This window comes from Embiotoca jacksoni, unplaced genomic scaffold (genome assembly GCF_022577435.1).
Source record: "Embiotoca jacksoni isolate LCO1_2020_lvr unplaced genomic scaffold, fEmbJac1.0.p SCAF_10, whole genome shotgun sequence".
Taxonomy (NCBI): domain Eukaryota; kingdom Metazoa; phylum Chordata; class Actinopteri; family Embiotocidae; genus Embiotoca; species Embiotoca jacksoni.
The window spans coordinates 18,382,841-18,407,964 of NW_027185230.1; the positions used below are offsets into that span (position 1 = coordinate 18,382,841).

The window sequence follows — 25,124 nt, forward strand, 5'->3', positions numbered from 1 at the left end:
TGTGGTCTTTCTCTCGTCTCCCCCTGGTATCAGAGGTCATTTCTCATATTTGTCTAGCCTGCATGCGTGCAGAGACCTTGAGTCCAGGTTGTTCGTGTCCCTGTGGCCTGCTTCCCAGAGGTATCACACGAGGTGGCAAGACTCCTGCTGCTGTTGTTTTCTGGCAGCAGTTAGCCACATGGGTTCAAGCGAGGAGGGGGAAACGTAATAATCTTTTTGGTTTTTCCAGTTATTATATGGCCATGGATTACGTGCTTGCCCACCCCCTATAATAACTGCTCATTCAGCAGGCTCATTTAAAGGGGCTTATATTGGAAGATGTATAATGAGAAAGCCTTGACTGCTAACGGATCCATTCCCTAGTAAAATGGAGGAACGCTTTGAGACTTGAAGCTCTCCTTTTTCACACCTTTGGTTTTCTTTCTTCATCTTTTTACTGTCCTATTTTCGTCAGTCTCTCTAGCCTCACCCTCTTTTTTTTTCCCCCTTACTCTTTCCTCTGCTGCTCATTTAGGTCACTTGCACTCTCAAGGTACTTTGCCTTGAGTGAACACAAGTGGTATTGGAAGAAGTCAGTTCCCATGAAAGTCTGTTGAGCCTCCTTTACAGCTAACAATGCAGTGTTGTGGAAATGCTAACATCAGCTTCTGAGTGCATATACCCTGACCCTCTTTTAGCCGGGCTGTCTGCCTTTCTGGTCAGGACTATGACCAAAGCCATCTCAGATGTCACTTCCACTAATCAACGCACTGCAGAGATCTTCTTTGGCATTTCTCCAATGAAATGAAACAGCCAACTGTGGAAATTAATTGGAGCTTGTGTGTGTGTGTACATTTGCGCATGTCCATGTGTAAATGCTGCACGTTGTCTTAAAGATGTGTGTGGTCTCATCGGTTGCTTTGCTGTCGCATAAGTGAATGTCATGGTGTAATGGAACAAAGGAGTGGCTCCTCTCTGCTTTTTGTTGGATGCCTGGTACCCGATGATAATGTTCCCGCACGGTTCCATTGTCCTATTTTTGTGACCATGATCAAGCACATCTCCAAAGTAGTCTGCATGAGGCAGCACTGGCAACCAGTTAGAGCACATAAAAAAACTGAGTGCTCCATTGATCCGTAGTGTGACAGGGGGAGCCAGAGTGCTAGCGAACTCCCTTGAACTCGCTCTCTATCATGCCTGTGGCTTTAGGGAAAGCCCTGACACTATACTTTATTGCTTTGACGGTTATATTGGCGTTTTGCTGCCTTTTAGAGGATGACTGAGCTTCTGCCTTTGATTTTTTTCTTTCACCCGTTAATGAAGTAGCACACGAAGATGTTAGGAGATGATGTCACCTCTTAATATCTCACTACCCGCCCCCTCCATCCCCTTCACAGTCAGACCGACAGCGACACTGACAGATCTCGCACACAAACAAACGCGTACAACGAGGGAGGTGGGGAGTGTCACTGCTTTCACACCTCCATCATAAAAGTCTCAGTGCATCTACGATATCACAGTGTAAGCTTGTCGATGTTAGTGAGATGTTCCGGTAATTGGTAACGGTGGGTATGAAAAGGTCACTGTGTGTGTGTGTGTGTGTGTGTGTGTGTGTGTGTGTGTGTGTGTGTGTGTGTGTGTGTGTACCTCTACTTCTATCTTTGTGAAACTGATTTTGAGTTCTGGATAGAACATTTCGGCCACCCATCACTCCTTTAAGGGGCTCCGAAGGTAAGGCTGCGGTTTGATATGTTTGCATCTGCAGTTAATTTTGGGAGAGTCAAAAGGATATGAATACAGTCAGTGCAAAGTCATCATATGGACGGATGTATGGCTGCATGTGGGATGTGGAGAAGGAGAAGTTGGGCGGGGGGTGGGGTGTAAGCGTTTGATGGACAGGAAGCACAAGCTCCAAGAGATAATTGCATTTCTCTCACCTGTTACCCTTTACAGGCCTTCAAGAGCGCCACAATGAGCTCATACTGGTGTGCTGGAAAGGGCGATGTCATTGATAACTGGTGTCGCTGTGACCTGAGTGCCTTCAGCAAAGATGGCCTGCCTAACTGCAGTCCCCTCCGGCAGCCAATGTAAGTGTGAGGTGACACCATGTCACCTAGGAATTCATACACAAGAGAGGTTTCATGGATGCATGCACCGATGCACTGCAGGGACACTCGCATATGCACATGGATGTGCACACACACACACACACACACACACACACACACACACACACACACACACACACACACACACACACACACACACACTTGGCTCTACTGACTCCTGGGGCACTTGAGAAAGTTGTAGACACAAGCACAGTCCCTGAAGTTCTAATAACTGTCAGTCGGCCCTTACACTCCTCTGAAAAGAACATGCTCTCATATCAAGGTGTCCTAATAATACTCCTGAGACTCTGATGACTCATCCACCGCAGCAATTTTTGGTTTGAGAACAGGAAGTTCAGCGAAAGCATTTATTGTAAGAATGAAAATTAAATTTGCGTATTAGATGGATTACACTGTAAATGCTGTTAGATATGATATATACGTGTATATAAACTGTTTATAGGAGTATGTGGACATAATAGATATAATAATAATAGACATAGGCCGCACATATCGGCACCACTAATATAGCCTAGCTCAAATAGATGATATGGCGTCCCAACACATGATGACATTTTCACCCATTGAGGGACTTTCTGCAGGGTTCTGCTCACATTATAAACCGTTACCAAATGTTTAGTTTTAGCCTATTCTTGCTTCATAAATGTCAAGATGTCCGCATCATGTTGGGTGCAATGCTCGAACACATTTCATGGCAAAAATGCTTGAAATTGTAAGCAAGCATTTTTTCCAATTTGTTGATGCTAGCCCAATTAAATTGTAAGAATGAAATCTGCACCTTTCTGCACATTCAAAGAAGACCCAAGACAATTCTACATCAAGATTCAGGTTCATGATTTTCTTTATCTTGTTGTTGGTATGATGTGATAATGCCATCGCTTGTGTCACAAAGTGACATGAACCCAATTAATAAAATGAAATGTTAGAAGGTCAGAAGGCATTATCGCCAGACCAACAGACTCCAACAGACGAATACGTTGTAGATCAAATATATGTGTATTAATTAAAAGCATTGTATATTTAGAAACAGTAGATGCATACTTAGGCTGGACTTTTCTTATCTACAAATTTTATTCCTCGAGAGTTTCAGCTGGATTAAACTGCTGACAACATCACTTATTTAAAGGTTTGCAATTGTCATATACATTTTCTCACCTTCCGTGTTTTTTGGCCGATACAGAGTATGAACAGGAGCTCTTTTCTGGCTGAGCCAGTTGAGAACATGCACACCTCCATTGCTTTGAGCTGACTGACTCCCTGCTAGCTCAAGAAAATAATGTACCAATTCAGCTCTTTTCCACATTTCAAATTTTACTTGATAACAGATGGAAACTCAGAAAACTCCATCTGCTGCTAAAGACCATGTTATATGGTTAAGACATCTGGGACATATGCATTAAAACCAGGGACAAATTACAGATTATGCTGCACAAGTATTGAACCGGTGGTCTGAGATGCACACACCTTATGCCTTTTTTCATATATTTTTTTAGTGGATTGTGATTAATTGGAGAGGAAGGCTGCGGTGCCACAATAAAAGCTTTGGTAAAACTTTTCCTGGACACATGCCCTGGCATAAATGGACCAGTGAAGAAGCACTGCAGCAGCCAAATCTCCAACTTTGATCAGTGTCAGGCACATCCTAACCTGTAGTACTTATTGTTATTGTCTGAGGATGAAACTGAGCGGCATGTTTTTAATGAAACGGGAATATCCTACCTCTCTCATGCCATTGTCACAGACACAGCTGGAGGGCAGGAAAAATGGAAATGTCCTTCTTTTATCTCTTTTGAGGGATTAAAGAGATAAAACTACACAGGGAACACTGCTGGAGAACATGTGGCGTTGGAATGCTGTGTTGTCCGAAGTCACTGTTCGCCAGCCTGTTGTCGAGTGTGATATAAGCAGAGGTGTGTCACTTTCTACTCTTAATGCAATAATGACCACGTGGGATTCCTACTTATCCGTTATAGATTTAGGTCCACACTTGAACCATAGATCATGCGCACATACAATTCAATTTGAACAGCCTGGTGAGAGAAACAAACGTTGTCCTTATTCTTCCGTTTGCCATATGTTGAGCTCCTCTGTGTGTGTGCTCCATCAGTTTGCGCCTCGCCCCTTACCTGGAGCCCTCAAGCACAATGGTGGCCCTGGAGTGGATGGATGTGGAGCCTCTGATTGGCTGCAAAATTTCTGACTACATCGTCCAGCATAAGCGAGTGGAGGATCCCTCAGAGGCTGAGGTCTACACAGGTAGGGAGGCTTATTTTCTGTGTTGTTGAACTTTCTCCTCTGTGTCATAACCAAATGTTGCTGGTTTTTTTTTTAACGTACAAACATACAAATACTTACACTGATTATTCCAAAAGCTGAGAATGATAATATCATTCTCAGCTTTTGGAATAATCAGTGTTCTCTCTACCAGCCACAGATGTAAAAATCTAAACAGACTCTAACTTTGTCTTGGGACATCTGAGATCAGATTGCGATTGCAGAAAAAACAATTACCTACATCAGGTGATGCACTGCTGGGAATTGGACGATGAGTCATGCTTTAGGTCCAGATGGAATTAGAGAATTCGCTTTCAAAATGGTGACAAGCAGATGAATATGAAAATAATGAGAGCAGAAATTAGAGTTACATGCCATTTATAAATAAAAGAATAAAGATGAGTTGATGAGAAGACTCAAAATGAGAGGAGTTGAAGTTGCATTTAGAGCAAATGAGGTTGAAGTATTGGTCTGGTTCCAGCACAGAAGTCGGGGCTCGGATTGAGGATGGGAGAGGATGACGTAAGGCAATATATTAAGCACCATAAATGGTGCTGACCATTGCGCTGTGGGGCGAGGGGTATGGTAATACTTGTGATGAGAGGCTGGGGTGAGTCAGAGGAAAGGGCAAGATTTAATAATATTGGAGAAATGAGGTGGTCTGGAAGAAGCTGGCTTTAAACATTGGGAAGTATGGACAGGCCATCCATCACCCCTGGGAGGAGTGCTGATGAAGTGTGGGCACCAGTGAGCAAAGAGAGGGTACAGACAGCTAGACACAGGCATGCTGGCAGAGGTGAGGTAGGAAGGGGCAGATGGTGTGGGTGACTCACTTTGCTATGTGCCAGTCACCGCTATAAATCCCATCGTAACAGAGTGTAACACCGATTAAAAGTCATTGTCTTCATCTTTTGTCTTTTTCGTCTGTAACTTTTAATCTCTAATTACTATCTGCTTGTGAGAGGTAGGTAATGTTAATCGGCAGGCTGTCGGCCCCCGATCAATGAAAACATCATTTTGAACTGCATGCATCTGGGTCTGGGTGGCTCTCATTTTAACTGCAAATACTAAAAACTGCAGAGACTCAAAACCTTCATTGTTCTCCAAAACGGGGGCTTGGAAGGGATTGCAGGGGCAGATTTATGAAATAATTGCTGCCTCTTAAAATGATGAGATCTTGTTCTCTGGACTCAGCAAATAAAAGGGCATAATGTTTGAGAAGTATCATTTTCTCACACTTACTCTGACTTATTGTGAAATTATTGGATTTGTATTCCCGAGCACTGAACTCAAGAACCATCTCTGGAGGACTTTTACAGGAAACTGAAGTATGTGGGCTGAAACCAAAAGCTGAGATAAATAAAAAGTTCCAGTTTAGCCTTGCACCATGCACCTTGTGTACACAAACTAACAAACTCCAGAGTAACATGCTCTCAAGCTCTGCCATTCCTCAATGTTTTTTTTCTTCTTCTCTCAGCTCCTCTAGTCTTTCACAGACAGATATAACGTACGTACACAGATTCCACGTTGGAAGCTGCCAGTGAAACCAGCTCTCCAAGGTTGGCCACAGAGAAGCTCTAATGGAGCAGTTTGGGGATAAACAGTTTGCTCGAGGGCATCTTGGTGGTTTTCTGGAAAGCAAGTGTTTCTCCCTCATTTTCCCTGTTCATATTTTCCAAGACTGTGTGATGATTTGGCCCAGTGAGCTTGTAGTCAAGCCTTCTTCTCCAACATCTAAGGGTGGGTACACACTAAAGGATTATTCGGCTGAATTACAGTTAAACCATATTTGACAATTGTAGGGAAAAATCCTGATCCAAAGCTTAAGTCAGGGATGATGGTTGGCGGCATCGGGCAGTGTGAGGTGAGATTCAGTTTTCAAGTGTGAAAGAGGGAATATTAGGGAAGACAAGACTGTTGCAGTTTTGCAGTTAGTTGTGAAGCACAAAGATGTTTCACCAAGTTTCTAAGTGATCAAATTGCATCAGTTCAGCAATCCATTCTCAGCACACAACCACCAAATGTCAAATAAGAGATTGAGCCATGGAAACATGACTGACCTGACAGCAAATAACAGCTGAACTTGTTAAATAAAAGTACAAACAATCTTTTTTTTCATATCTGATTGTAAAGAATTTCACTGACAGTCAGTCATGGAAGAAAATCTCAGTTCCTTCTGAGAACTCATCATAACACACCAAGTATTGGTATTAATGAATATAAAAAAAAAAAAAAGATATTTGGGCAGGATACTTCAAAAGAAGGGACAAAAAAAAGTTCAAAGAACAGTTATTGGACAGTACCGCTGAAAAAAGAAGGCAGATGAGACACAGATAAAGACGGTGTGGTACGGAGATGGGATTTTGACCATTGCCAACATCATCAGTAGTAAGAGCAGCACCTGCTTGCAGGAGATGGGATTCAGCCGGCGCCGGCATCTACGGAAGCTGAGGCTGCATCTGCATCCATTGAAAGTTGAACCACTGCTTCAGGCTGGTGTCTGAGAGAGAGGAAAGATAGACAGCCACACACAGATAGCTCAGCCATGCTGAGTATGAGTCACACACCCAAAGCACACACATTCAGCCATGTGCACACTCACACAGATGGCAGACAGAGAGCGAGTGTGGAGATGCAGACACTTGGATGCAGCCGTCACTGGGTTCCCAAAGCCATGTTTCTATGTCAGTGCTGTCTAGACGAGGTTTGGAGAAGGGACTGTATCCCTTCATTGTTGAGGTTGGTCATAGGAGAGTAAATTGCTCTTCTCTCAATGCAAGACGGGCTTGACTCTGATCTCGTGTTGGGAAAACACCGTGCGCTGCCTGGTGTTGTCCTGCTGTTACTGATTTTTACAGGGCTTTCCAAGCCATGTCGTTTACAACTGATTGCAGGTAAACCATTACTGGTGGTATGACACCACTTGAAGCTGTGTCAATGCACACATGGAATATAAAAATCTAATTCAAGTGACATCCGAATGCCTAAGTTCAGAAGATTTACTGACTGTGTATGAATGTATCTTTGCTTATTCAATGGATGCACATCTTGAGAATTCCCCAGCAACATCAACAGATTAAGACTTATTCTAGAAAATTCATCACATCAGTTGGAATTTGTAGGGATAACTTGTTTCTGTCATTGCTCCAGTCATCACTGAAGATGAGGAGCTGTTTCTGTTTTTGAAATGCACTTTTTCCACAAGCTGGATGATAGTTAAAAAGCTGATTCGAGTGACGTAATGTGCCACCCTTTTGGCTCAGGTTTTTCATCCGTAACAACTTCCTGCATGAATGGATGCAATCACGGAGTCCTTGAAAATCTTCACATTGAAAGCTATCTGCTGCTAATATCCATAAATGTTGCTTATGTGACTCCCTCTTGCTTGGTGATGTGAAATGATATTACACCTCTGCTCATAACTGCTAATAGGGATCTGTGTTTAGCGGAAATCAAAGTCAAAGTTTGTATGTTGTTTGGAAGTATCTTGTGTAGATGTAGATATACGGTGTGATCAAAAAGTTCCGATACCGTTCCTGTTGCGCAGCACAGTAATGTGCATGAAGCCGAGGGGAAGCTATAACTTTTGTGAGTAAGAATTCCAAGTCACTCGATCAACATCAGTACCTGTGTTAAAAGCCTTTTTTTGACCGCTGTCAGGTGCACATTTGTGATTTCACCATGGACGTGAGCACATTAAGTTTTGTGTCAAACTCGGGATATTGACATCGGAGATCGTTGAAGTGCTTGAGAAGCCGATGGCCAGTGGCCAGTGGCATCACTGTTTCAGGAGGGGCAGAGCGTGACTGTCCAAGACTGAAGAGGGGGCATCCGGTCAGGAGCGCAACCAGGTGTTGTTGTTTTTTGACAACGGCAGGGTTGTTCACCATGAAAATTGTATGCGCACTCTCGGCTCAAGTTTCAGGTCAATGGGGAAAATGAAAATGTGGACGTAAAAAAAAAAAAAAAAGAAGCCTGGAACTCAGGTGCTGATCTTCATCAAGTGACCTTACTTGAAGTACTTACTCACTGAAGTTATCGCCTCCACCTGCTTCGTGCACATTACTGCACTGCGCTGCGTTTGTGGCCTGCAGGAACAAATGTTAAACCTTTTGATTGCACCTTGTACAGCCTCCATCATTATGGTGGGTGTTGTAAGGATCACGTCGGCTCATCGACTACTTTTAATCCCTACTGGCGCGGCCTTTCCCTTAAACTGTTAATTCTTTGCTCATCTGGCTTACATCTGACTCTAAACACAAGCACATCTTTTTCTTTACTTTTTATCTCCTTTCTCTAAGTTCCTCTCTGTCCCCTCTCTCTTACCTTGTCTTGACCCTCTTTGTGTATTAGAAAGGCTTTAGAGGGATCAGCTTATTTTGTAGCATTACCCATTCCTCTCACATCTGCACAAGCCATCAGCAACAAGACCCCCTCTTCAATCCCCTCAGCTCAGCCAACTTATCAGTACTGTTTGAAAAAAAAGGTCATCATTTCTTGAGGTCTTCTCCCTGGTCCCTCACAAATCTTCCCTCTGAGGTCAACAGTAACTGGGGGATATAGTCGCTGCTTTGATGTGCAAGGAGAGCAGCTCAGTTGTTGTTGATATATTTCTATGTTTATATGTACATGGTGCTCTACGAGCAGCGCTCAGTGCCCCACCCCCCACCACACAGGTCTGGTCCTGTATAGTAAAGCTCGGGACGGAGAATCATGACTATACGCAAACACCTGAAATATCGCCCAATTCTGGTTGTGGTGTTTTTCATGGCTATGTCAAGGTTATTTTATGCTATCTTGTTGTTTTCTTTCACTCAATACTCTGACATACTGTACACATGAATTGATATCAGTGTCCTCATTAACATTTAGGTTGTCAGATTAAAGAAAAAAGGAAAATACACATCAGATAACCCAGTCCTCTATTCTCAAAAGCATCCGTTTCCACATAGTAAAGCCAGGCTTACTTCTTCCAGTTGTTACTGTAACTAACAGCCTGAAACTCCTGGCTCATCATGAAAAATACTGCTAATCCATGTGATCTGTCATCCAAAAGATACGATAGAGGCTGGGCAGGTTTCTGAAGAAAAAAACGTAAGAATGTTAGGCACAGCTGTGGTTGTCATTTGAAATATTTAGTTTTGTCTTCTGACCCTTGACCACCTCCTTTCAAGCTTTACTAATATGAGAAACAGAGTTCATCTGGTTCAGAAAAGTTAGTGTGGGGGGGATCCGTGCCTCAGAATGTGCAGCTGCAGACCGAGATGCTTTAAAGCTGTCTTCGCAGTGAACCGAGCAGTCAAAAAAGTACCAATGTGGAGCCGGCTTAAATGGAAGGAAGAGTGTCCTTTCGGCGAGATGCAATCAAAAGCCAATTTCCTTTCCTTTCCTTTGGGGGATCCCAAGAATTGTGTCACCATAGCAGATAAACAACTTCTGTTCTCCTTCCCATTGAGGCCGTGTGATTACCATATTGTCGCATGCCAGCAGGATGCAAGTGAGGCAAGAACAGGTGAAGCAGGGGATCCTTACTCCAGCATCAATGGAGGGCGGCTCATTCACAACATCTATAGGCGATATGAAAGTGAGCTTGACTGGCCATATACGATCTCCAAACACATGAACTGTTCCAGATTGGCAGGCGAATAAAAGTGCATGTTTTTGTGACCTCTGGTGACCGCAGAGGAAAGTAATTAAGCACTGACACTGACTGTGAGAAACTGAATTATAATTAAAGGAAACCATGAAAATCAGTGGCACTTTAATTATTTGGCAAAATATTTACCTCTATTTTACACCTCCCTGTTTGCCACATGGACATGGAGCAAAGGCCAAATGAAACCCAGCTGGTAGTACGTGAGCCTGCCAGTATAATTCAACCAAGTGACCAATGCAAGGAAAAAACCTCATATTTGGGTTATTTCTAATCAGTATTTAATTATATATCTGTGGATTGTGTTTTACAGAGAGTTGCATCCATATAAATGCATTAAATACAATAATAGACCATGACAGGTCATGAATAACTAGTGATGTACCAATTCATGAGACGGGGACATTAAAGTATCATGTATGTCTACTAATCTTTCCCACATTCAGTAAGAGTTGTGGTTATTATACTCTTATCTTTCAGTCTTTTTGTTATTACCCAAAGAGCCTCGTGTGGTTTATTTTAAAAAGTCTCTTCTCCTCCACTGATTTCAGTCACATCAGTGATGGATGTGCTCAAATTAGTGACTTCACTGGGCCTCGCTCAGGCCTCTAGATGGCACACCAAGGCAGAGGCAGCATTCACAGAGAAGCCAGTTAGATAGGCAGCGCTGATGGATTATTGTGGGGCTCAGCATACCTCTACAGCAGTAGGTGAAACCTGTAAGGAAACAATCACAGATGATATATCGGACAAATTTGACAAAAGAATTAAAGTACTAGACGATCTGCTGAGGTAGCATAAATACCTGGAAAAGACTAAAACAAGGGACGAAGCAACAAAGATTTGCAACTTTGAGTTGTGCCAATGACACATGTCCTTTTGATCTGTGTCTGCTGCAAAGTAACAAACATGGATATCTTATGATATTTGGATTTGGCATGCTGAACTATGTCAGTGATAAGCAGCTGACCTGGTTTCATTTAAGTTTTAGTCACCAAACGAACCTCAGCTACTACTACAGGGTGCTTTACTAAAGGATGCGAGGCAGTGTTTTGACAGTATGGGAATAAATAGTGGCTTTCCTACAATATAATGTCAGACATCCTGAGGTTCAACTCCCTTTCTCAATGGGAGTTCCCACAAAAAAAAAAAAAAAAAAAAAAAGGCAGGTGGAAGAAAATGCAATTAAATTTGTTGAATAAAAGTCTTAGCCCGTATCTCTTATTGGCTGCATTCAGAATGCTTCTCCGTTCCATCATCACATTTTTACAATCCCTCTATTGTCTCATCTACTTCTAATTTGGGTGGCTTGTGCTTAAATCACAGTTATGCTGAGGTGACACTTTTTTCCTGAATGCGCTCATCAGCGTAACACTGCGCTTCCCACAACTCTCGCACACGCTTAGCGCTAATTAAAAACCTGCGAGTTTCTCGTGTTGCATCACTGCTGTGTGACACCTGAGTTTGTGACACAAAGATCCACCGAGGGCACGGCAGAGGAGGAGAATTACAAGAGAAAGTGAGAAGAGATAGTATGAAAATGTGGAAAAGGCGCTGTGAAGTGAAAAGAGTGGAGACAAACGGGGGGACAGAAAAGATAAGACGAAGAGGAAAGGAAAGAGAGAGTACAATGTGGGGGAGAGGAAGAGGGAACCAGACAGCAGCAGCAGCAGCACTGAGGGTTACACAGCAATGATGTCACCTCATGCTGGCACTGTTGGACTGAGAAACGGATTAGCCATTTGATCTTTGCCCTTATTTTAGTTCCAGTTTCCTCCCTCCAGCTCACGCAGCCAGCTTATTGGGATACATGTCATGTGGATCTTCCTCCGCCTCTTCTATCACATACCCCATACCTCCTACATACCTCTCCTCTTTCCTCATGTCCCCCTTTCCTCTGTGATCTGAGTCCGTGGTATCCCCCCCTCCCCTGTTTATGTAACATCTCCATCATTGGTTGAGACCAAGAATGCACCCCAATGCGTCGATAAGCCCTCATTCAAAGAGATTGAATTATATGGAGATAAACGGTGTCCTTGAGCATGGGTGCAGATAACAGATTGGAGTGACACAGCTGACTCTCTTTGTTTTGTTAATTAAAGATGACCTCATCGCTAAAAATGGACGCTGTGCACCTCCTCGTCACGAGCTTCGCCATCAGCAGATTGCAGATTGCAGGCAGGGGGCCAAGGGCTTTCTGCAGTCCCTTTTCCCTTTTTGCTTCCTTTCCCATTTTGCCTCTTCACACACACATCGTTAGTCGCTCTGTCTTCGCCACAGGTCTAGACTTTCCTGATTCCTTTTTTTCCGTCTCTCCATCTCTCAATAATTATGACAATCCCTCAGTGTCCCCAAACTCTCACTAATGGATGTGTGCTGGAATTACAGAATTATTACTGAGACAAGATAAGGATGCTGCCTCTCACTGCTTTCCTTTTCATTCATCATTGTTTGTTGTGGGGCATTTTGTCCCGACCAATTATAATGAGATCTCTGTGTGTTTGACACAACTTGTGGTAGTCTGGACTTTATCTTTGTGGAATTTGGTGCTGCCTAAAAATCAATTTAAAATGCATTTAAGCATGAAATTGGGATTGATTAGTCTCATTTTGCAATGCGGGGCATTGCAGAAGAAATAAATATTTACTCATGATGGAATTTGCATTAATATAAAGGAAAAGACCACTAACTCTGCATAGATTTATTGGCGGCCATTATAGTCACCCACTAGATACAATTTTCTGTTGATATAATCTCTGTGCTCCTATTGGTGGCAATAAACACAAAAAAGAGAACCACAGTCAATAATTCCTTGATGATGTTTGAAGTAAAGTAATCTACATGTCATAGAAATCTCTATATAATCATGTTATAAATTGTCTCAACCGGTATTTCCTCCCTTACCCTTGTTCAACGCTGTCTGTTCTCAAATGGAAATAAACATGTTTGGTTTTAGAAGAGTTCAATATTTACTATTACAGGAAGTACTCCTCGCCAAGTCTCGTGTTACTCAAACCATCCAAAAACGACTTTTTTTTGTTGAGTGATTGTGATTGAAGTGGATGTTCAGAGGATGTAGTTTGTCATGTTGTTGAACTGTATTGCCTGATACTAAAAGCTTCTCATAACACTGTGTTCCCCGCTGAAATCTGTGTTCGAACTCGATACGTTACCATGGGAATTTGTCCTGAATGTTTAATGTGACAGATGTATAATCAAAAAGCGGTTGCCTGTCACCAATCACCACTAAAGAATTCCATTTACATCAAATTCGTGCCACCTAAGTGTGCGATACAAACAAAATAAACATTTTATTTCAGAAAAGTATTAACATCAACTATGCACTGTGAAACGAGGGAGTCCAGACCTAAATTTGGATTTTGCTGAGTATTTTTTCATGGACAAACAGACCTTGAGTACTCGCGTGTAACCACAGTTCTGCAGCCATGAGCAGCTCCACTTGTAGGTTGCAATAAATAACCACCATTCTGCATAAACTTCATAAGTTATGAGCCCTAACTGACATAAAAGGACAGCATAACACTGATCTGCACACACTATAGTTAGAGTAAGTTTGAGACTGCCCTAAGTCTCCTCCCTATATATTACCTGAGATCTAGATGAAGCCACAGGATCCCACCGGTGTTATTGTCCTGCAGGTGGAGGACGGCAGTGCACATCAGCCCCATCAATACAGTGCAGCACAACAATATGACACAAGCCAAGAGACTGTCAATAACCACAGCTCTATTCTTAATGCTAAATCCAGATCCAGGGGGAGACAGAGCCCCAGTAAAAGGAGGGGCAGTAAAAAAAAAAAAAAAAAAAAAAAAGCAGACCACACACGGATCACGTCAACATGGTAGAGGTGGACACAGGGGGCCATTAGTCCGTGACAAACCACCACACCTGACCCAGTTCTTTCCTGTGCAGAAAGGGCAGAGGCAGCGCTGCCAAACAGAATGTCATTCTTAGGTTGTTAGAGCCGGCGCGCCACACAGTTCTGGAGAGGAACCCGGGAACGTCGAACACAAAGCATCCGAAGAACATGCAGAGCACCTGCAGAGTAGCCGCCTGTGGCAGCAAAATGTGGCTTCTGAATGCGGAGGATTGTTCATTACTTTCATCTTTGACGAGAAAAAAAAAGAAAAAAAAAGGCTTGTTTGCATGAAACAGCTTGCATGCCACGTGTGGTCATTGTTGTTCAGCTATCACCTCATTTGACCCTCTGCCTGTCGTATCTGCCTGTAATGGAGCCGCAGAAATATGTCTGGTAGGACGGCAGTGAAATTAAACATTAAATTTATCCTAAGGGATGATCAAATAATTACTTAATCGGTTTTTGCTAATACATCTGCTTAACCTGTTCCACTGTGTTTTCATTCACATGTTACTATAGCTTCAAATATCACATCTCTGTCTTTGATTATTCCATGGCCTGGGTTAAAACTCAATTATTATTAGCTGGAGGGAACTTGATTAATTTCAGATAACTGTAAGGCTCAGACGTTGTACTCTTTTTACTCTCGCAAATGAATGTGTTATCAAGATGTGAGAGTTCCAATGAGCTGGTTTTCTTTCTGCTCAACAACACCGTGCACATTTTAGTCAATACATTTAGAAAACCACTACAAATATTTGTAATTTTGAGTGATATCTCTGGACAACTAGTGGATGGATTCCCGTGACGCTTAGAGCAGACGTGACCGTGCAGATGTTCCTCTGTTAGCTTGCCAACGATACCCTCCGTTGCTCCCGTGCGCGTCTTGTCGAAGACGACGTCATGGTAGCTTTACGCAGCGTTGCTATGACGACCGGCTACACATAGGGGGTTCTGTGTGCAGTGAAAAACAGAATCCTGAAAAGTGGCTGATACCAGAAGCGAGGGGAGGCGAGCCGAGCCGGTAACATGCAGTGGAAAAGGAGTATGAGTAAAGTCTTCCAGAGATAATAGATTCTTTTTCACAAGTTCAAAAGTTAGATGTCATCACGCAGAACTACCAGGAAGGCCTCTGGTCCCAAATTCAATTGTGTGGTATGACACTAACCCCAAATATGAGGCTTATTAGAGGGCATTGTTGAGTCTCCAAGTCCTGATGCATTATAATAGCAAAAGTACAGTTCAAACTGAGTTTACGTTTGCATAAGAGCAATATAGAATACACAAAGCTGCTTCAAAGTAAGTACATAATTCAATTCAAATCTATTTTAGCCTCCTCTCTCAAACCCTGAAAAAACTGTTTTCATAAATAAATGATGAATCTTTTTGCCAGCACAATGCCTCAGCAGGGTTGTCCAAAGGGATGTCCCTCTACCTGATTTGAAAAACTTGGACAATTATGTGCAACTCAACCTGCTTGGAGAAATCTATTTCCCACAGTGCTTTGTTCCTACCTCTTACTTTACCCCTCCCCTCTCACACATAAATACACCTCAATCTATGTCTTTTGTTTCATTTTTTTCTCCTGTGTTTTTGTTTCTTTGGATTTCCTGCTATAGGTGGCCTTGTGTGACATTTCGGTTCCATGTGACAGTGTGTGTACATCTGCGTAATGTCTACAGTGTATGTGAGAGCAGGAGAGGAAGGGAGGAAGGTGGTGCTGCGTAGGCTCAGCGTGGAGAGTGGAGGACTGAGTGCTGACAGTTTAACAGAAGAGGCCCCTAGCAGGTTTGGCAGCCCACAGGAAATATAAAGCTCGTGATTTGTTTGTTAATATAAACCTTATGTTTTGTTTGTTTAAGAAAGAGTCCACTGTGCTATTACCTGGATGGATTGTGGGCCGACAAGGAAAAGGAGACATTGTAAACAAAAAGGGAGATATAGGGCTAGTTTGACTGGAGAGATTTTCTTTTCATCATTACATACAGCCATTGCATGTACAGTAGCCAAAACCTACAAACATAAGAAAGACCTAATATCAAATCTAAAAAAAAAAAAATTTTTTCAACGGTAGTGAACGTTTTACAGTTCTGTATTTTTTTTTTTTTAACCTATTTTTCATAAACATTATGTACTAAAGTTACATTTCCAATTCTGGAAAAAGGTAAGAAAACTGTAATTTATTTAACAAAAACAATCCTACATTACTTGTTTTTAATGTCAATTAGAAAGCTGGGATGTGTACATACAATAAGCCACTATTACTACATTACAGTATTCATTAACATTACATCTATTTACAAAAATCTAAATACATTTTCACATCATATGGACTGAACTGACCTTGTGGCTAATGTGAATGAACAGCAGCTTAATAGTGTGAGTGTGTTTTTTTTTCTTCTTTTCTGACACTTTCCATCAAATTTCCTCTTTGAGCAAAAAAGGAAAGAAAAAACTCCTCCTAACGCGTGAACCCACTGACCTCGGGGATTTACGCGTACACTCTCTCTCTCTCACTCACACAGACACACACAGAGACACATGCAGCTAATGGCTGCGGCAATTACACAGTGCCTGAATTCAGTAGAGTAATTGAAATGATATGTCAGGGATAACAGTATAGCAAGTCTGGCCTCCAACATGCATCAGAAGGAATGCAACCAAGTACACACACACACACACACACACACACACACATCTCCACTTCCAGCTGCTGCAGAAGAACAAATAAGGTTATATGTAACGCTTGTGCACGTGCATGTGCATGTAGTGTAAGTGCATCGTACATTGTATACATGTTCACTGTTCATGCATGTGTTATTTTATAATCCGACTGTTGTGTTTTGTTTTTTTCAACCGTTGCACATTTTTGTCCAAATTTTTGTTATTGCTGACTTCCCGCCTTCAGCTGCTTTTGCACCCCATCCTGCCGGGGGGACAGCTCTCCTTGAATTTCCTCTCTCATGCCCTGCCCTGCCCCCCCCCCCTTTTTTTTTTTTTTTTTTTTTTTTTTTTTTTTTGGTGTTTTGTTATAGGCTGAGGTTTTCTCAGAGGGGTATTCCCTGTTTTCGTAGAGAGTTCTGGCCAGTCTGGGTCAAGAACTTCTGCAGTTGTGGGCCACAAAAACCCTTTGAGGCATTGTGTATGATGTTGGTCTGTACAAATATACTTATCTTGACTTGTTTGCAACTCCACCACAATTTCAAGGCCTTGGTGTGTTTGAGTCAGAGCGGTTCTCTCTGTACACTGTCCGTCAGCCCAACTCGTCACGTTCCCATGATTTGCTATTATTTGTTCCCCTCTCTGCTTGCTAAAAAGGTCACTTGGCATTTACCATGAGGTTTTAATCGCCATGTAAGCTGGAGAACACGCAAAATGGCTTTTACCGTAATAGAATTTCAGGGGCCTTAATTTTTGCCAGCTGTGAGCTGTTTTGGCTTTGGTATTGAGAGAAATGTTGACGGACCACAGGCCTACCCATGAGGAACCCCTCGGAAGGGTAGAACCATAAATGCTGCTTCTGGGTGGGTTTGAATATCTCTTTCTACTGTTAATGGATTAAGATGTTCATTATCATTTCCTGATTAGTATGCAAGCACTTATAAGCTACCACAGTGGAGGCAGTCAGAATTGAAGGTCCTCAGTGGAAATGAGTAAACAACCATTTAGACACAGCCGTGCGTGTGTGCCAATATGTGCCAGTGGCTTGTAAAAAAGACACTTCAAGTTTAGCAGTTGAGTCATACCATCATTTTGCACGTGTGAACACATTCGATTCATCACCGCAGTCTCCACTCCGCATACATCTGGTATGCACACACCCCCCTTCTTCACATCGTTTTCTATTGAATGAAAGTAGGTACGCTCAACTGAAAACAGGAGATGGTAGACAGCACGGTGTTTATAAGGAAAACTAGGCTTGCACCAAATCCTAGGATATGCCTTGAGGCAGTGAGTGAATAATGTACAAAAAAGGGGCGCAGGTAACACTGGCAAATAGGAAAACATACGAGGGTGGATGAAAAAGTTCAGAGACCACTTCAGTTGCGCGAACACAGTGCGCAGCACCATGACGTGCCCAGAGCAAATGGAAGTAATAATCTTCATGAGTAAGTTTTCCAAGTTTCGTCACTTCATCAAAATCCACATGTTACACACGTTTTTGTGACCTGTGGTCAAACTCATGTCAAACTCAGTAAATCAGCAACAGAGACCCTTGAAATGCTTCAGCAAATCTATGGCAACGTAGCAATAAGACTGGAGAGGTGTTTCCATTGGCATTTGCGTCTCTCCGGGGCAGAACGTCACTGCCCAAGACCAGAAAAGGCGCATCAGGTCAGGAGCGCAACGACGTGGGTTTCCTTTGATATTCTCTTGGTTGTGCACCATCCCCTCAGTGTCAGACCGTCAACACCAAGTTCAACTTTGAGGCGTTTGAGCGGTAGTGTTGCACAATTGCACTTGAGCTCTCCAACACGACGATGCACCTGAACACAGTGAGCTGAAACAGAAGAGTTTTGTTGCTCCCCACGTCCCTTCTCGGAAGTTTCAGATCCGTGATGAAATCACACAGCTGCACCAGATGGTCGCCAGAACGTGTGTAACAGAGCTGTTGATGTTGATCAACTGATGAAACCTGAAATACATAATCACAAAGGTTTTTGCTTTCCAAACGTGTTAGAACGTTTTGATAATCATGAATTTCAGGTCCAATCTTTTTGTGAGAAAGAATTTAGACTAGAAAGTTCTAAAAAATATTTTTTCCCTTTGAACAATGTAGGATCAGTCTGCAACTTAAGGTGGCGTCACACTATATTTCATGTCTATTAAATCAGGAAATCTGAGTCATTGATTTCACTATTTCTTTGCCTGCTGCTGCTACATTATTAGTTTATATTTTATAAAAATGTGAACTTTTGCTTTCCAAAAATACTGTCGAAATTCCTTCTGAAACAAATGTCCTGCTGTCTATGAAATTGTATGTCAATTAATGTAGTATGGCTTATAGAACACGTGTTTAATTTACATAATTGCTTTCATCATTTTTTTGCTTCTAAAACTGACATATACAGATGGAAATTGCCATTATTGTTCCCTTTACTGTGTGCAAAGGATGGTACATTGTGTACCCCTACTAGGCCCTCGTACTGGTCTTGTATTTATGTAATTGCATAACCATTTATAGCTTTCAGATGTCTCTGTTTAGAGAGGGTTTGACCCATGGAATGTGTGGGTAGAATCTGCAAGTAAGAGTATATGATTGTTAAAAGAAGTAAAGCACTCCCTGTGTTCTCCCGCTGAGTCCTTAAATTGATAATTATACAGTAAGATGCTCTAAAGACACCAAAGACCAGACCAAAGACATTTGTCTTTTGTTTAGTATTCCAGATGGATCAGTTAAGCACTTCCTTGTGCTGTCAATGACATATGTATCTATTCATGTATGTCCAATTATGACACGTTCTCTCAGTGCTCTGAGCCCATGCTGTTCCTGGGTGTCAATGTGCACAAGGGACATAAAATATTTCTAACTGTGAAAGTATAAATTAATGTTGTCATGCTAAGTTTATTTTAAGTGTTACAAAACTGGTAAAGAACATTGTTACAAATTAGCCATGTAGAAACATTATAATCAATACATTTGATAATTGGATGTTTAGTGATTTGTTTCTCTATTAAATCATAAAGGAGTTATAAATTCATGACAAAAGTTTCTTGCGTGCTCTTTTTGTTTTTTATTTTTATTTATGACCACCAGGGGATAGTTTAGAAAGAAGCAACTTGGTTGTATTTGCTACTAGTTGTTACTCGTTCTTCGTTGTCCTATGCAGGGTCATAAGTAACGGTTAGCATTAAATACAATAGCTAAAAATTCTAAAATCAGTCACAACAAAAGCGCGTTTGCTTGATTTGGGAGTTGAAGTCAGGTTGACTAAAGACAAACATATGCTCATATTAAGACTTTACTTTAAACTTCCTCTCTTACCACTGGGTTGGTCAAACCACTACTCTTCCCTATACGTTTCTTTCACATAATCCTTTCTCTGTGTTTACTTATAACCCCTGAAATTATGCAAATCACAGGTCCAGGATGGTTCTGTAAATATCATCTAAAATGATTCTGCCAATGTGCTACATTTTCATGGAGTTGTAAAACAAAAACAAAAAAATAAATTGTGGCTCAGCAGTTACCAATAGTCTATTTGTTAGACAGTTGGAAATCAGTCTATGCTACGCAAACATGAGTCAATTGGTCTGTCATTTGATTCTTAAGAGTCAAGATCATAATAATAATATTAATACAAATAATAATCACATATATCATCTCATCCCCACAAAAATACTCAAGGGGTCGCTCCTGAAGTTTGCTCTGTCACACATCAACTCCTTGATTTATTCAGATTGTGAAAACATCTACTGACATCATCATTCTTCTCCGTGACCATATCCAAAATCATAAAACAGTACAGCAGTCATCGTCCTTTTTCCCTTTACTCCCTCATTGTTTGTCTCTGAATTTTTTTCTTTGTCCTTCACTCCTTTTACTCACTGTTTTTCCAGCCTGTATTTGGAGCCTCATTCTACTTTTTGTCATTGTTATGTAGCAGAAATCTGGCGTTTAACGGCATTCCTCTCACAGCTGCAACAAAAAAATGGGAATATATATTTAAAAAGAACAACCAACACTAAATCATGTCAACTTTCGATCTTAAATAGATTTCATATTCCTGCAAAAGATCAAAGATTGTTTTAACATCCATAAACTTAACGATATGGCAGTTCACCTGGATTTGTCCCTGTCATCGTGATGTGCCAGTACATCACTATGGAGCACTTGGGAACAGTGAGTTCATTTGGGAGAACTGGAACAAAATTGCAGTATTGCCACAATTGTAAATATATCCACGCATACGAAGGTGGAGGTTTGTATCATAGAAGAGTGGACAATTGGCCTTGGCTGAGGTCTGTGCTCTCTTAGTAATCCTCTAGTTATGTATTATAGGTGCAATATTCCTCTATGATGCTTTCCATACGTGTGGCAAAGTGGAAGATAGTCTTGTCAGAAATAGGACAGATGGAAAGCTTTACAGCCACCATCCAAATTCAGAGAGACTATTGTTTGCAAATCTTCTTTTTGCAGATTGCTGGACCCTGAATGCTGCTAAAGAGCAAAAAAAAAATCAGGTTGATACTAAGAATAATCTTAAACAAAGTTCATCAGTGCATATATAAACACTCTGTGCAGGTGGTCTTGAGATTTGAAAAACCTATGAAAGGTTGTAATGAATAAGTTGCTTACAGTAAATGGTAAGAAATGGAAATTCCTGCTTAAAATGCACATCATACAGCACATGGTACTTTATAAGCGCCCATGAGAGGTTGACCCAACATTCGATCAAAGCATAGAAATTTTGCCAAAACAGATTTTGTTTTGATAACAACATAAATGTGTCCAAATTTGAGAGTCAAGCAAAAAGGTAAAACCTTAGAAATAGCAGCCCTGCAGCAGTGCTGGAATGTGTTTGGGGGCAACCTCCTATACACAGAGCTCTTTCTGTGAAAAGGTCAAATCATTCATTCGTGCAGTTCTTTTTCCTCTCTTCTGCAACCTTTTCTTACCATCCCCTTGTGCCCTACCAGCCAGACTTACTCCTTGTGTTTATAAGTTGGCCCAAGTATCATAAGCTAAAACTAAGCTGCCCTTTACCTCATGTAGAAATAGTTGAAAATCCAACCATTTGAGAGCTTTTAAACTATTTTGACAGGTCTCTCTTTTTTTTCCATCACCCCCATGAGCACTGGAAATTGGCGGGTGTGTATGTCTGTGTTTAAATGAACAACCGTGCGTCGCTCCACTTTCCCGTAAGCTGACATGAAAGATATTTCACAACTTGTGAAATAGTGTTTTGTGAGACACCAGGGCACTCCGCGAGATGTCATTGTAATAGTACCATGTACCATGTGTCCATAAAGGAAAGAAATCCTGTTTTCCTTACAGTTCTAAAATGTAGTGTGTATGGATTGCTGCCAGTAAAAAGTCAAATTTAATTTAGCTTCAGGCTCGGTGCTGGCGAAATGGCTCCCACTGGACCAGGCAGTGGGGAAACTCACAACACCATTCCAATGGCACAACCATTGATAAGGAAATAGCTACTTGACTAAATGTAGAAATTCATTCATAACTAGGTGTGTGTTCTGAACCATGGTTTTTCCCTCTTTGAAACATGTGGTAGAACTAAAACGTGGCATTGTTTTATTAAGAACAGATGAAATACAAAAAGAAATGTGTGCCTTTTTTTCCGTGTTGATCTGTTCAAAAGTTGTAACAATGATATATATAAAAAAAAAAAAAATTAAAAAAAAAAAAGAGTAAAAATAACATTTCTAAGCTTCATTTCCTCTTTTCTTTCTTTCCAATTTTTTTCCTTCTCACCAGGTGAGGTTCTGAGCTTGATGGATGATCTGTTCTCTGGTTTGGGTTCATCGTGTGTTGTTGCTGGAAGGAGAATTGGAGATCATCCCCACTCTGTGCTCTATTCAGTGGTCTTCAAGTGCCTGGAACCCGACAGCCTCTACAAGTAAGTCGGCAGACGACCGTTGTCTTCTTCACCTCATTCCAGTGCACTAAGCTCATATGACGCTAATGACTTCGGCTACTGAGACCAGTTTGAAAAAAAGAAATGGTGCTACAATGGCCCTGTAGGTTTCGGCACAAATAAACACTTGGTTAAGGTAAACAAAAGATTGTGGTTTGGGTTCAAATGATGGCTCGAACCCTGTTGTGTATTAAAGGTTACTGCTTTCTTGAACTGATGCAACCTTCGTCGTCACGGCGACCAGAAACGTAGTTTTAAAAAACTGACCCGAATGGTTACTGGTAAAATGTTTGTTATTGTACGCATAGATGTTTGTTTGTTTTTTTAACTCTTGTTTGTCTCTGAGACATTAGATTACTTTTATTTATATGACCGCTAGAGGTTGCTTTATTTGAAAAACGTAGCTGTGGGTCGTAATAAGCTCCTTGCACCAGAGACCCATTGGTCATGGCATTTTGCTACACAATCAGCCAAGCAACAAATGACTGATTGATTTTAATTGAATTTTTTTTGTTTTATATGAATTTATACATTTGAAATCAGAAAGTAAATGGAGACGGCACAATCCTCTCAATTTGTATGTCCTTATCACCTACAGTAATCTGTGACATCGCCCTTAGTCTCGGTTCCCAATGTATTGCAACATAATTGGCTTGATCTTTTTTTTCTGACGTTCACAGTTTGCCATTACCACATAAAGACCTTTCGTTAAACATTATGTTGATGCCGTGTTTGTAACTTACCCTAAAGACAATAGGCAAATATCAGCAATACCACATCCTCCCCTGGTTGTCTACACTTGCCACTGCAAATGTTATTTGGTTTCGGGGGGTGAATTTTGTTACCTTCTGCTGAACAACAGCTGGGTTGAGTTAACCAGGGAAGCATACTTATTCTCGACGTGGTGGATGCTTCCGTTCTTTTATGTTCGCTGTGGTCAGAGGTTTTAGTGGCTACAGAAAGATCCTTGTTAAGAAACAGTATTTCTGAAACCCAAAGAACAAATTAACCACTCTTTGTGTCTGTGTAAATTTGGGGGAGGAAGGGGGAGCATAATAGACAGACTTTGCCTGAGGTCATTAGATGCTGTCATAGCCATAATGGTCATAACTCCACCACATCATGCATTTACAACAGTAAGTCAAACTGGGGCAATGTGAGAGGCTGATTATGGATTTGGTTGTGAATGGAATCGCTCATAAAAGATAGTTGTACAAAAACCCATCATGTCTTATAAACATTGTTAAATTAAGTATTAGCATTTTGAGAATGCATTTTTGGGTCGTGTTGTCATATTGGCATGCACAATGAAACCCGCTTCTAATATTTTTTATTTACACCCACCAATATCTTACACTGAGGAGCAAGAAGTATACGGTCGCCCCGACAGCTTCACGCACTGTAACCTGAAAATAAACAAGTGCAAATAGACAAAACACAAGCACCACACACGTGATTCATAACAACACCTCAAGCTACAACCTAAAAAATGACCAGAGAGCTGACTCGGCGTGTCTCTTGCACACTATCAACAATTAATTACTCAACTGGCACTGAAGTAATCATGCTGTTATAATTTTCTATTCAGTCAGTGTATGGTAAGCTATTTAGAGGAATATTTCAGACTCTAAATATATTTCTCTTCAAATTGAGGAAGAGAAGTTATTTTTCTTTTTCTCCATTGGATAATTTTGTGATTTGCATGTCCTATAAGCACTATTCATCTGCCTCTACATCTTGAAATAAAGTTGCAAGACCAACAATAATGGGTGAAGCAGACAGGGCACAGATGTTGTTGTGGCTGTTATTGGACACAAGAAATATACTGCTTTCTCTGCTTTCCGTGTCCTCTCTGGTTGTGTTCTTTAGTATTTTGCTATATGGTGACTTTAGTGTGGTTGGGAACCTCAGAGTTACCTCTTCAAATGAAACAGCCAGTAGATTTAAAGCTTTGGGAAACTACGCCGATAGTCATGTTTTCCCCAAATGAAATGTGGGTATGCACGTGCTGTACTGGACAAAAGTTAAACAAAATATCACACAACTTTAATGTTGCAACAGTTTAATGTGACTTTGGTAATGGGAATTTGAAATGGCAGCATATACGTGTTAATAAGTAAATAGGACAAATTGTTCTATAAAATATATATGGAATGAAAATCAAAAAAGATGACCACGTTCTGTATTATTGAGCCAAAGCAGTTTAAATAGCATATAGAAATACCGCAAAGCATCCTCACCAAGTTTCTTCAGTTGTGTAAGTAGAAATACAGGTGGGAAAGGGAGGTACGTTACCAAACCCCCACTTGCTCCGCGGGTGCCACACAGCTGCTGCTGTCCACTGCTGTGTGTGTGTGTGTGTGTGTGTGTGTGTGTGTGTGTGTGTGTGTGTGTGTGTGTGTGTGTGTGTGTGTGTGTGTGTGTGTGTGTGTGTGTGCGCGCGCACACGACTCACGACTGAAGTAAATGCCAAGGTCAAATTCCTGTGTTTGTAACTTACTGGCAAAAAACACAAATCTTCTTCTTAATCTCTAGAAGTCAGACTTCCACAAACAAAAACTTTCAACAAGGGCCTAATTTCCAACTTTGTAGCACTGCTATCTTTGTTTAGG

At 41.3% G+C, this 25,124-nt stretch overlaps 1 protein-coding gene across 1 annotated transcript in view; it reads left to right on the forward strand.

Annotated features, from left to right (window-relative positions):
* LOC138211543 (astrotactin-2-like) overlaps window positions 1-25,124 on the forward strand; it is a 230,758-nt gene that overhangs the window by 192,513 nt on the left and 13,121 nt on the right. Inside the window, exons 18-20 of the mRNA XM_069171503.1 lie at window positions 1,933-2,066; window positions 4,216-4,364; window positions 22,353-22,494. Coding sequence (XP_069027604.1) covers window positions 1,933-2,066; window positions 4,216-4,364; window positions 22,353-22,494 — 425 coding nt within the window. The remainder of the gene's footprint in view (window positions 1-1,932; window positions 2,067-4,215; window positions 4,365-22,352; window positions 22,495-25,124) is intronic.